Source organism: Pleurodeles waltl, chromosome 9 (genome assembly GCF_031143425.1).
Source record: "Pleurodeles waltl isolate 20211129_DDA chromosome 9, aPleWal1.hap1.20221129, whole genome shotgun sequence".
NCBI lineage: Eukaryota > Metazoa > Chordata > Amphibia > Caudata > Salamandridae > Pleurodeles > Pleurodeles waltl.
In genome coordinates this window covers 527609028-527623569 of record NC_090448.1, presented here as the reverse complement: position 1 = coordinate 527623569, position 14542 = coordinate 527609028, and the positions used below count along the sequence as shown (strand labels likewise).

Sequence of the window (14542 nt, the reverse complement as noted above, 5' to 3'; positions counted from 1 at the left end):
TTAGTTAGGCATATAGCTACTAGTCTTTAATTCTTCCCACGACTGCCTTCCACACCTCCTCTTCTACTACCTCCTTTGCCTCCACATCCTTGCTACCTGTCACACAGGACATGGACTCTGTTGTAGGCAGTCCTTAATACTCACAGGGCCCAGACGAGGAGCCCTTTAGGCTGCACGAGGGGAAGACCTTTGGAATGGCTATATAGTTGACCCACAGGATGACCCAGATCTTAATCCATATGTTGTCAAGCAGTACCCAACAGATGATACTACTGTGTATCACAGTAATACAGCATGCTGCTCAATACCATCAGATCAAGCTACATAGGTACAGGACAATGATGACTCCTACTGGAAATCTTGTCTAGGATAGAGCTGTCATCAGTTACCTTCCCATGCTCAAGAGCATGTTAAAATCCGCAACAGATACTTTTAAAGATCTAGGCAAAGATGAACCTGCTTGTAAGACTCAGGTTATATTCGGTGGAACATTAACCTACACTCATTGGTAGTGCATACTGCCCATTGGAGGGCCTTTGCACAAGCCACAGGGATACTCCACCTCTGGACAAAGAACCAAGGAATTTTGATGCTATAGGCAAAAAGGGTGACTTGGGGCATCCACTAATTGGCAAATCGCCAGGTATGACTAGTGCTATTGTGTAGCCATTGTTAAGCTCATAAAGCATCTTCCTAAGGCTCACTAGAAGAGGGGACAAGTGTTCACTGCAGAGGGCAAAGCCATAAGAAATGCCAGTACACAGTTGCCCTTGAAGCGGTGGATACAGCGGCTAGGAGTCAACACCAGCATTATCCTTCACAGGCATGTCAGGCTTTTGGTGTCAGGATTTAGGCCAAAGGTGCAGCAGCACCTCCTGAATGTACCTTTTGATGGCAAACATCTTTTCAACTTGTAGGACAAGCAGATGGTCGAACAAAATAAAAATACAGACATAGCAAGGTCTATGAGGGATCTACAGCCCGCACTACAAATTCTGCTTTTTGCAAGCAGAACGCCAGAGTAAGTAGCAGGCAAGGAGGCTTGAGACAGTCTCCTAATTACTAATAGTATCAACTAACTTTTCAGGACCCCTAGCAGGTAACAGGAAGTCCTTTTAGAGAGGGACCTACAGATTAAATGGGCAAGGAGAGGTACAGGTCCCTTCAAGGATTTCTTCTGTCACAAAACAGTGACTCATCTTCCCTTCCCCACTGACCACATTACACCTGTCAAGGGAAGATTAGCACACTTTTTTCACACTGGGAAAGCAGTACACTGGATCAGTGGGTCCTCTCCTTTGTACGAGAAGGGTACTCCCTCGAATTTTAAATACTCCCACCAACATGCCACTCTACCGCTGTGTACTCAGTTCTGATCACCCTCATATCCTGGAGGAAGAGGTGCAGCAAGCTCCTGCCCCTCCTAGCAAAGTTAACCATAAAACCTGTTTGCATACACCAACACGCTGTGATCAGGGGTGTACACTCTCTGCACATTCTTATCCCCAAAACAAATGGCTCACTCAAGCCAATCCTCGACCAGATTAATTTTCCCTGAACATTTTTACATGGTCATGTTACATGATGTGTTATCATCCCATTGCTATGCAATGGTAATGTCATGGCAGCACTTGATCTGAAAGACACATACTTTCAAATCCTGACACATTCAGTACACCACCAATATCTTTGGTTTCTGGTATGTGGAAAACTACCAGTTCAAGGTTTAATCTTTGGGTTAATTGCAGTCCCAAGGGTATTTGAAAAGAGTCTGGTCATTGTAGCAGCCCATCAGCGCACAGACGCTTTAATTTGTTTACCTTCTTAGACGACTGGCTGCTAAAAAGCAGCAACATAAAGCAGTGCCTAACACACACTCAGAGAACAGAGGCTCTATTGCACAAACTGGGCTTCAACGTGAATGTGAAAAAATTGCATCTCCAGCCTCAACAAAGTCAGCCTTTCCTAGGATCAGTCCTCAGGTGTGGAGAATGGAAAAGCATACTTCAATCGCCAAGAACCATCATTGAGCAACTTTTCCGCCCTCAAATCAGCCATTCGCAAACACCACCAGCTCATCCGGACTACCAAACGATCCTTCTACAAAGAAAGCATAGACAACAACGCACACAAGAGCAAGGAACTTTTCACCATCATCAAAGAACTCACCAAACCCAAATCCAGTGCCATTGACCCGCCGCACTCGCAAGACCTCTGCAACTCCCTCTCCAGGTAGTTCCACCGCAAGATCACAGACATACACGAAAGCTTCATATCATCGTCACCCACCATCTCCACCACTGATGCAGCCAACCCCACAGCAGCCTGCCGCACTAATGTGCTGAACACCTGGACCGCCGCCAACAATGATGAAACCAGCAAAACCATGAGCACCATCCACTCAGGCTCCCCAACAAACCCCTGCCCCCACCACGTCTTCAACAAGGCCAGTTAAATCATCGCTCCCCAGCTCCGGGCCATCATCAACAGTTCCTTCAAGACCGCAACCTTCCCAGACATTTGGAAACACGCCGAAGTCAACGCCTTGCTCAAAAAACCTAAAGCAGAACCCGAAGACCTCACAAACTACCGACCTATCTCTCTACTCCCCTTCCCCACGAAGGTCATAGAGAAGATAGTAAACAAAAAACTGTCCCGCTTCCTGGAGGACAACAACATACTTGACGTCTCCCATTCTGGATTCTGCAAAAACCACAGCACCGAGACCGCCCTCATCGCCTGCACAGACGACATCAGGACCAGACTGGACAAGGGTGCCCTCATCCTTCTAGACCTCTCCTCAGCATTCAACACCGTATGCCACCAAACCCTTCGCACAAGCCTCTTTGATGCTGGAATTCACCACAAAGCCTTGGACTGGATCACCTCCTTTCTCTCCGAAAGAACCCAAAGATTCCGCCTCCCTCCATTCTGGTCTAAAGCCACTAAGACCATATGTAAAGTCTCACAAGGATCCTCACTCAGCCCCACCCTCTTCAATATCTATAGGGCTCCGCTCGCCAGCATTGTCTGCCCCCACGGCCTCAACATGATTTCATACGCCTACGACACCCACCTCATCCTCTCCCTCACGAGGAACCCATCTACCGCCAAGAACAATCTCCACGCCGGACTCCTCGCCATCGCCAGTTGGATGACAGCAAGCCACCTCAAACTGAACTCAGGAAAAACCAAGATCATCATCTTTGGACCCAACAAGACAGCATGTAACGTCTCATGGTGGCCTGCCACCCTAGGACCACCCCCGACACCTACCACCCACGCATGCACTCTCGGCATCATAGTAGACTTGTCTCTCTCCATGACTCAACAAATCAATGCCATATCCTCCTGCTTCAACAGCCTCCGCATGCTACGCAAGACCTTCAAGTGGATTCCAATAGAAACCAGAAGAACAGTCACCCACGCCCTCAGCAGCAGACTGGACTACGGCAACACCCTCTACGCAGGGACCACAACCAAGCTTCAGAGAAAATTCCAGCGCATCCAGAACGCCACCCCACGTCTTATCCATCCTCAACCTCCCTCGCCACGAGCACATCTCCACCCATCTCAGATTCCTACACTGACTGCCCATCAACAAAAGGATTGTCTTCAAAATCCTACTCCACGCTCACAAAACCCTCCACGACACCAGACCTGCCTACCTCAACGAACGAATCAACTTCCACATCCCGACCCGCCAGCTCCGCTCCACCGACTTTGCCCTCAAAACAGTCCCTCGCATCCAAAACACCACCTCCGGCGGCAGATCCTTCTCCCACCTCGCTGCCAGAACCTGGAACTCCCTCCCCACCAACCTACGAAAGACCCAGGACCTCCTAACTTTCAGAAAGCGCCTCAAAACCTGGTTCTTTGAGCAATAATACCCCCCACCCCAGCACCTTGAGACCATAATGGGTGAGTAGCGCGCTTAAGAAATTTGATTGATTGAATCAACAGAGAGTGATGGCATTCCAACAACCGCTTTGTCTTTTTTAGACACACTAGCTCACCTCTGTTCACAGTGTAATTAAACTGTTTTGTAGCAATTGTACCAAACACCAGGTTACATATGTGCCCTCTAAGAAATTCGTTTTTTGGTTTGGGGGGGGGGTGAAACCCCACTCAAGCAGCAGCCACATTCCTTGTCAGGGTGAACCTCAAAAGTCACTAAAGAAGGCTGTGCTTAACCCTCCTTTAGCTCGGCACAGCAGTAGTTAGGCTTAACTTAGAGGCACTGTTCAAATTATTTATGAAGCCCCCCAAACAGTAACAAAAGGAAAACACAATATAAGAAAAATCCCACATCAATTAAAAAAATAAGGTGCATTTTAATAAATAGAAAGATACCAACAAATTAAATCTCATCAGCCTGAGTTATTAATTTTTAAAGCTTTCAGTGTAAAAGATCAAAGTGCCAGCCTGGGGGTATCTGGTCTTGTAAGGCCGGGTCAAAGTCAAACGGTAAGGCTGACAGCTATAAAGTGCCGTCCCGCTATACAAGGTGGGTTGGGCCCGGTCTTGGCTTACCTTCGGACTTGGAAAAGTTCAGTGAAAAAGACTAAGCGAAGGTAGAGTCTAGCGGGGCAAGTCAGGAGGCTATGGGCGATGGACAAAGTCTCTGTGAAGATGTTGACAATGGCATGAGAAAGCTCTGAGCAGGAGATGCCAGATTTCAAGGCCGAAGAGTTTGTAATCGTCAACAGGGATCCTGTTCCCGTTGAGCAATTAAACTTTTTGCAATTCAACTTAAACAATGTTTTAAAAGTCAAAAACCTCCCGTGGAACAAAGCTTCAAGCTGTATCTGAAGAGGGCTCCATGAGGCCGGATACTGTCGCTGAGAGGTCCCACTGAACAGGAATTGCTGCTGCGGAGAAGAATGTAGTGGGAGTGACTGCAAAGTCAGGCTACATGCCTTGTGCAGATCATCTGTGACGTAAGTCCCGGTCTTCTGTCGGTTCTTCTGCCACTTTTTGGTGGCATCGCTAACACCACTTCAAAGGGTCCATGAATGGAGGGGCACCACTTGGATGTTAGGACTTATTCTGTCAGAGATCAGGTGCAGGGTTCAAGGTCCCCAGAGCTTGCTCTGTCCCTGTAGTTCTCGCAGGAGGTCAGACAAACAGCCTTGGAGTCACTCCTGGGTTCAAGCAATAAAGCAGGCACAAACAGCATCACAGTTCTTTGGGGAGCAAAGCAGGCTTCCAGCAGCAGTGCAGTCCTGTGGCATTAGCAGGGCATTCTCTGGCGAACAAAGCAGGCCTCAGGCAGCAGGGCAGTGCCCTGGAGTATAAGGCATTCCTTCTGAAGTCTCTCTCAGGTCCATGAATATACTGAAGAGTTGTTGTGAAGGTCCAATATTAATACCTGGAGCCAGCCTAAAAAGGAGTGGAAATGTCTTGACTAGCCCCACACCTGGTTCCGGAAAGTTCCTTCCTTCCGCTGCCAAGGCCCCAAGAAGTCTAGAGTCACAAAAGACTAGTGTTGGGTTTCTTAGTATGTGATGTGGGCAAGCCCGTTTGAAGTGAATGTGGGGCAGGGAACAGCTCCACCCCCACCCATCCTGCCCACACCTAAGCCCTTTGTCTCACTGTCTGGGATCAATATGCAAAGGACACTGACAGCAGGCAACAAATGGTTAGGACAAAAAAATGCCAACTTTAAAAAAAATGGCGTATTCAGAATTGTGACTTAAAATACGACTTTTACACTTCTTATGAGTCCAAACTTGACATTCCTAACTGTTCCCAATAAAGAGTTAACACTTATGATTTTTAGTAAGGTAACCCAATGTAATCCAAAAGGCAGAGATAGGCATTACTGTCGTGCCAAATGAACTTAGTAGTGTGAAACCTAAAATTACGTATTCAACATTTTGAATACAATGCATCCTGCCCTATGAGCTGATTAGGACCTACTTTAGTGGGACATATATGTTTTAAAAAGGAAAGTATAGGACTGGCAAAAGATGCATTTTGTCAGGTCGAATTGGCAGTTTAAAACCGCATAACAGGCTGCAGTGGCAGGCCTGCGTTTTAAAGGCTACTTTAGTTGTGACACAATGAGTGTTGCAGAACCACAATTTTACAGGTCTTGGCACTTATTGTACCACTTTACTAAGAATATATAAATACATTAAATTTGCAAATTAGATGTTGCCCAATCTTACCATGCTTAGAGGAAAGAGGACAAGCACTTTAGCACTTGTTAGCAGTGGTAAAGTGCAGAGTCCTAAAGCCAAAAAAAACACATTCAGAAAACATAGAGGTGAAAGCAAAACGTTTGGGGGAAGACCTCGCCAAGGATGTCAGATCTAACATTCCCCTTACAAGTGTGCCTGTCATGCCAGGGGGCACAAGCAAAAGGACATTTGGATGATCTCGTGTTGGCTATGAAAAGGGCTCAGCGTTCTATCCGTTGGTGGAAAATCAAAAACGTATTGCTTTGCATACCCTTTCTAGACCCCCTCCTCAAGTAACTATAGATGCATCTGTAGTGGGGTGGAAGGTCTACGTTCACCAAATGACAATTCCAGGCACTTGGGTTCCATAGCACCAGGGGAAATTACCTAGAACTAACTGCCACCAAGTTAGCCCTCAAAGTTTTTTTTTCTTGCTCCTCACAGGAAAAATATTACAGCTAAAGACAGACAACATGAGAGCAATGTCCTACATCCATAAGCAGGAGAAACACACTCCTCCCAACTCTCCTAACTAGCCCAGGAGAGTTGGCATTCTGCAGCTCACCACAACATTTACTTGCCTGCGGATCATCTTATGGGGGTGGAGAACAATTTTGCAGGCCTCCTCACCACTGTGGGACTCCCATAATAGGCCAGTTTGCCACTCTGGAAAACACAATATACCAAAACTTAGCTATCAGGTACCCACACCTGCAATCCATGGCCATTACACCATGGATGAACTGGTCAGTGATATTTGCCTCTGCATTTTCATCTCTTTACACCATCCTGCATGTGATTAGAAAGATGAGGCAAGAGTCCATAACTCTAATCCTAGTTGTGCCAACCTGTGCAAGACAGCCCTAGTATTTGATGCTTCTCAACATATCAGTCAGTCCTCTTAAAAAGCTCCCAATCAGGCCGTACCTTCTCATTCGCATCAGAGTCAACTCAGACACTTGGATCCCAAACAGTTTAACCTTGCGATTTGGCACCTGAGTTCCTAAAGTTTGGCTACTTTACCCTCCCACAGGAATGCATGAACCTTCTGTGGGAGGCAAATAAATGCACAAAAGTTGCTTGTTATGCTGGGAAGTGGAAAAGGTTCTTGCACTACTACAATTCTAAAGAGGTGGACTAATTTACAGTTTCTCTGCAGGAGATTCTTTTCTACCTTCCACATCTTTACAAGCAAGTCCTAGCTTACACTTCCATTCAGCTACACTTGTCTGCCCCTCATATATTTTCAGGGTCCTTATCATTCAAGCTTTCATTGGAAGGTTTAAAAAGGGTAAATCCTTCGAAGATACATCCTGCACATGTATGGAGCCTGAACATGGTACTCAAGTGACTTATGGACCCTCCTTTTGAGCCTCGCCACACGCGTGCCGTACAATTCTTGTCCTGAAACGGACACTTTCTAAATAAAATCATGTTTGCATGTTTGTTAGTTGTAAAATCCTTTCTGCTGTTTTTGCTGTGTGGTGTTTCCTAAAGGAGGTTGCATGGGAAATGTTATTTTTTTGACCTCTTAAACTTATTTTTCTTTGCACTGATTAGTCGGAAATTTGGCATGGTGAAACTTAACCGATTTCGTTACTGCTGTCTAAAATATCGTACAGATTTGTCCAGTAATGGCAAAGGTATCCAATAAATGTGTTTTCAATGAAAAGTGAGGCTGAATCTTTACTACAGAGTTACTCTTGCTTCCTCTGATAGAAAGATAGATAGATACCCATGTTTTCTGCTCTGTGATGACTTCAGTCATTTCATAATATGACCACATTATTGGTAAATGTTAGAACAAGAGCTCAGTAGAGTATGGTTCTGCACAAGAAGTTTACTTTTTTACCAAAACAAGTATATTTTAATTATTGTATTTTAATGCAGTACTTGCCATAATTTCTAAAACATTTTTTTTTTTTACTTTTTATTCAGGGTGGCTTGTTGTTGCAAAAACATTTCTTGGTCGTTGTGTTAAAGCTTGTGACAAAAGGCCCATCATTCAATCAAACTATCTCCCAGCTAATTCGGTCTTTCGGCCCAGAAAAAGTGCACAAAGTTCTACATCGGCCACCAAAAATGGTATTCAAGTAATCTCTTTTTCATTAAACACAATTTGTATAGTCTCTCTACCAATTAATTCTTTATTTTTTATTGTTTAATTTATTTAATCTGATCTATACATATTTTAATGACTATTCCTTTAACAGTTATTGCAAATATGATTTAATTTTTAATGTATACAGCTTTAAAATTAACACTATGGTGCACAGTTTTAACTGTATTATCTTTGCATTGGTAGTGATGCAAATTTCTACTACAAGTTGAAGCTTTAGTGTGGTGTTCAAAATGGAAATGGCGCACTCTTTGAAATGTTTCCTCAAGGCTTCACTACCCCTCGACAAAGAAGTAATCAGAAATTGCAAATATTTAGTAATATGTATCATTGATAGATCCTATTAATCAAGGTGAACACATCATTGGGTTTTCCTTAAGGTACTACCTAATTCTTAAAATTGAAAAGGGTCAGGAAACACCAATTTTGATCTCCCTTGAATAAGCTCCTAAGAAAATGCAAATTCAGAATGCTGCTTTTGGCATACATTTTGGGAGGAAGAGTGGATTGTGCCATCAGGATACAGGGATGGACATACTTCACAGCCAAACTATTGATATAATATGTCTTTTCACCATAGTGGTGAAATTGAGACTTACTATTATGTAATGGCTTTATATTGATGAGACAAAGTTTGGGCAGATAGCTCTTTTTAGTTGCATGTTGTCAAATATAATCCTTTATTCATGGAGTCTGTTTTTACCATTTTTTGTACTTTATGTATTGTACCAGAAATATACTTAAACTTCAATAATTATTGTAAAAGATGGGTGTTAGAAATGGGGTCTCTGGTTAGCAGTCGGTTTGCACTCTGTCCAAGCAGAGACCCTCACTCTAGTCAGGGTAAGGGAGTTACACTCCTAAGACAGCCCCTGCTCACCCCCCTGGTAGCTTGGCACAAGCAGTCAGGCTTATCTCAGGGGTAATGTGTAAAGTATTTGTACCAACACACACAGTAATACAGTGAAAACACTACAAAAGAGACACAACACCAGTTTAGAAAAACAGCTAATATTTGTCTAAATCAAACAAGACCAACATGACAAAACTCCAACATACACTAGCAAAGATATGAATGTTTAAATTAAAAAGTCTTAATCCATAGAAATCAATGGATGTGTTGTTTTTACACAAAGTACCTGGCAAGCGTCAAAAATAAAACCTCCAGGCGAGCGTGTGTTGGAAAAGTAAGTGTTGCGTCGATTCCTGACTCGGAAGTGAGGCCGTGCGTTGATACTTCTCTGGGCAGGTATGCGATGCGTCGTTACTCTCTCCCGTAGAAGAGCGGTGCATCCATTTACGTACGGACAACATCAGGCCCCTGCAGGTTCACTGTGGTTGTGACACACAGTGACCATGCGTGCAAAATCCTGTTGCATTATGGTAAAGAGTGGCGCTGCAAGGGTGTTGTATCGATTTTCCAGCTGCAAGCGGGTGATGCGTCGACTTTTCAGCAGTGAGGCAGGTGCTGCGTCGATTTTTCTCCCGCTCTGCTCCGGTGCTTAGATTTCAACCTTGATTCCACCAGCTTCTTTCAAGGGTTCAGGGACTGGATAGGACACCACTTGGCAGGGTAGAAGTCTCAACAAGAAAGTCCAGGTGCTGGTAGAGGAAGCCTTTGATGGCCCTGAGACTTCAGAACAGGGGGCAAGCTCCATCCAAGCACTTGTAAATACTTCACTAGCAGGAAAACTCCCCAAAGTTCAGTCTTTGTCCTCTCTCAGGTAGAAGCAGCAACTGCAGGCCTACCCAGCAAAACACACTCACAGGCTAAGGGGCAGTACTCCTCCTCCAGCTGTCCAGATCTTCAGCTCTTTTCCTTGGCAGAGGTTCCTCTTGGTTCAGAAGTAATCAGGTTTTGGGTCTACTACTTATACTCATTTCTGCCTGTGAAGTAGACAAACTTCAAAGGAAAGTCTCTGCTGTTCACAAGATCCTGCCTTGCCCAGGCCTGGCCCGAGACACACACCAGGGAGTTGGAGACCGCATTGTTTGAGGACAGGCACAGCCCTTTCAGGTGTAGGTGTCAGCTCCTCCCTCGCCACTCTCAACCAGGAGACTCTTGAGGATATGCTGGACACTCATCAGTTCTCTTTGTGTCACTGTCTAGAGGGAATTCACAAACAGCCCAATTGTCAATCTGACCCAGACGTGGATTATACAGGCAGGCAGAGGCGCGGAATGGTTAAGCAAGAAAATGCCCACTTTCTAAAAGTGGCTTTTTTTAAACTGGCAATCTAAAAAACAACTTTACTAAAAGGTGTATTTCTGAATTGTGAGTTCAGAGACCCCGAACTCCATGCTCCCAATGGTAAACTGCACTTAAGATATTTTAAAGCAGTCCCCTTATTAACTTATGAGAGAGACAAAAACAAAATTGGCAGTATTTCACTACCAGGACATGTAAAAGACACCAGTACATGTCCTACCTTTTAAATACACTGCACCCTACCCCTGAGGCTACCTATGGCCTACCTTAGGGTTGACGTACATGTAGTAAAAGGGAAGGTTTGGGCCTGGCAAGTGGGTACAATTGCCAGGTCGAACTGGCAGTGCAAAACTGCACACACAGACATTGCAGTTGCAGGTCAGAGACATGTTTACACAATCAGTGCTGCAGGCCCAGTAATAGCATTTGATTTACTGGCCGTGTGCACATCTAGTGCACTTTACTAGGGACTTATTAGTAAATCAAATATGCTAATCAGGGATAAACAATTATGAGTACAATTTACACAGGAAGCACTTGCACTTTAGCGCTGGTCAGCAGTGGTAAAGGCCCAGAGTACCTAAGACCAGCAAAACCAAGTCCATCACACAGCCAAAAACACAGGAAGCAGAGGCAAAAAGACAGGGGAAATCACGCCAAGGATGCCAGGTCTGAAAATGGGAAAGTGTCATCCGGTTAGAACAAGTTAGCATTTAATATTTTACGTGTCTTCCTAAAAACATAGTTTTGTGTAGTTTGTCTGTGGCCAAAGTGGGATGAACATGTGCCGCTATGCTTTGCATAGCCCCTACACATGAGTAAATGCATGCCATTGCGAGTAGTGGACCAGACCTGTTTTGTGCAAATTGAATGTGTTATTGTCAAATACAATACAAGGCATTACTCTGAGTAACTGGGAAGTACTTGTGTTGTCTATGTTAGGTACAGTGTTACGGAGGAAAGTATTTTGAAGCTTGTTTCCTGGGAGAGGCGTTGTGGATGTTAATATAAGGCTTATCAAGATATCTAGGGATGTTATGGTAAAGGGAGGATAGGTGACATCAGCATATCTCTCCTGTGAGCAGATGTTACCTCTGCACCTTTAATTGCCTGAAGGAGCGCTTACATGTCACTTTGCTTAGGTCAGCAGTAATCTGCAAAGCCACAGACTAAAAGAAGAGCCAAACCAGGCATTGGTACAGTTAAGAGGGCCACAAATGAGAACCGTTTTCCTCTTAAAACTAGGGGCCTATTCACAAAGGCGTTTTGGTGTACTTAAAGTAATACTCCTTTAGTACTCTTTTATGTACTCTTACATGCCTTCGTGAATTGCCCCTAAAGCATCTAAAATGGGAATAGAAAAACCGTGCCCTGTTTGCACTTTTAGTAATAGAGAGTTGGATGTTTCGGACAGATTCACAATGGCATGTAGAGGTATGTAAAAATGCCTTGTGGGAGAAGGCCAACTTGTCACCAAGTTAAGAATGTAGTTCAATATCCTGTAGGTTTTATTTATTAATCTTTACCTATATTTGGAAGCTCTTATATTGACGAAGTTGCACAATTTAGCTAAGTGAACACACCATGACTGACATTTGTTTTTTACTTAAATACTCTATCATATTTGAAGGTTTGACAGAATTTAGTTAAATGAAAACAACATTTGAGGGTTCAGTTATAGTGCCGGCACTATCACACAAAGATGGACAGTTGGTTGAGGTAGCATTTGAGGTTTGAATACGGACATTTGCAACCGAAATATTGCGAAATATTGCAATTATGTGGTAACCGTCTTGTCATAAAGTATGATGCTGCATGGTTGTGGTGCTACCACGAATGGCTTTTTGCGTATGGTTGCTGCAGTGGAAAAAACAAAACAAAACCGATTGCCTTCTGTATACGATGTAGTTAGGTGATAAAGAATTTAGCATGTTATGATTTAGTGTATTCTTGAAATGTAAATTACTCCCTCATGCATTGCAGTGCAAGTGGTACAGAGGAGGCAGAATAATACGCCAAACAGTGATAGGAGGTGGAATGATATACCAGATGTGGTGAGAGAGATATTCTTCTCTGGGTGGAGCCAAAGTAGGCTCTGTGTATTGTTTAAATAAATTGTAACACTAAATCTTGCACTCTGCTGGCCTGGTCAGACCACGCCCAAAAAAATGAATGTTCGACCGGTTACAGTGAATTTGGAGAATTATGATGTAGTAGGAGACAATAATAATCGAAAAGATGATATCATACCCCATTTAATAATTAAAAGCAACTAGTTCAATAGTTACGATTCCATTTCAACCTTCAAAACCTATTTAATTGTATTGTCTTTCCTTTTCAGACACGTGTTCTTCCTTGGAACTTGGGAAATGTGACTGCTCTCTGCGGCAGTGTGAGTGGTTTGTGTTTGACCATGAACTTGTCTTGCCCGAATACGTCATTGAATTGGAGTACAGTACACTGGTACGTTTCTTCGCTTTCAAGTGACAGATTATGTCAATCTACCGAAATGAAAGAAAACAGTTTCAATCTTCAACTACTCTTAATACATTGATATTTGAAGCTCTAACATAAGAGGTATGGTCCCCCTGATTAACTCATGAAAGAACTTTAGGGAAATGAACTTGAAAGACAGTGCCCCCCTCCACCTTGAAAAAATCTGAGACTGCAGTTGTACTTAGTGTTTCCAGAGGATACTGAGCCCATCTTATTATCTGAAACAGACACTCTTAACCAAAAAGAGGTGTCGTATTTGCCAACGTTGTGAGGACATACACTTACTACTCATCAATAATTTATGATTTAAAATACCTTCATGGGAATCACACAATTAAAATGGCTGGGTTTACACGAAGAAGAGGGTAAATAAAGACACAAGCTTAGTAACACATTGTTGGCAAACTTTTTTATTTCTGTTTGTAAATTATCTGGTATTATGTGACCTCTTACTTACTGTTCTCCTACAGTCAGCATTACAGGGCATACTAGACGCTCATCAAAGAAACGATTGTAGCAAGCTAATCTTTTGATTAATCGAGGTAAGAGGCAGGGTGTATCTGATTCCGCCAGAATTAGTTCCGCTACCTTGGATAACAACACTTCTGCCATCCGCTAGTCTGCAGGGTACATTAAAGTTTATTTCTCGAGTACCTCCTAGGGTGGGGAGGAAGGCTCATAGGTGAGTAGTACCTAAGAAAAGCATTACAATTGTTACTAGCACGAATATTGATAGAGATCAAAAGGGGAAAAAGCCAAAGACAAAAAATATGCCCTAGGATATTGATAGATGTGTGCTCCAATTTACTATTCAAAGAAATCTTGCTGCTACAGCCTCCGCTTTTAAATGGTTTCCTTAACCTCTGTTGTGCGGATGGTTACCTATTCTGTGCACCACCCATTAGGACCCTTAGTAATATCACATATTTACCACCATAGTAGTTAATAAAAGCTACATAACAGCAGCAATTCATGTGTTATTCAAAGGTGGTTCGCTAGGTGGAGAGCTTGTTGCAATTATTACTTATTTTAAGTATTGCAAGGTATTTCCTTGAAGACATTGAGTACACTTAATTAAAATTCCGAAAGCATCACTCATCTTGGGGGTCACCCTTAATGAAACAAATAGGAATTGGAACGTGGAAAGTGTCTTCCCCTATGTTAATTCTCTTACAAGTTTTCCTTGCTCCATAGGATTTATAATTGAAAAATGGTTTTCTGATATGCGTCTCAGCACTTAAAAAAAAATGCAATTGAATGTTGAAAAACCTGTATGGAAGAAACACATTTTCACTGTATTACAATAGATAATTGAACTCTTAGGAAGTGTGCAAACTATGTGTAATGCCTGGCCTCTTACCGGCTGGTTTAATGGAAGTGTTTGCCTTTGTTAATAGAAGGAGGAACTTAAAAAATCGACGATTTGAAGAGGCTTTTTCGGGGGAGTTACCCTCGCCAAGATTCATTCACTTCAGGCATTGACTGGGGAACACCTTGTAAAAACTGAATATGAAATAGAAATGATAGTGATAA

At 43.3% G+C, this 14542-nt stretch overlaps 1 protein-coding gene across 1 annotated transcript in view; it reads left to right on the top strand.

Annotated features, from left to right (window-relative positions):
• LRRC9 (leucine rich repeat containing 9) overlaps positions 1–14542 on the top strand; it is a 640455-nt gene that overhangs the window by 282657 nt on the left and 343256 nt on the right. The window contains exons 14-15 of the mRNA XM_069207426.1: positions 8124–8270; positions 12855–12976. Of these exons, the coding sequence (XP_069063527.1) occupies positions 8124–8270; positions 12855–12976 (269 nt within the window). The remainder of the gene's footprint in view (positions 1–8123; positions 8271–12854; positions 12977–14542) is intronic.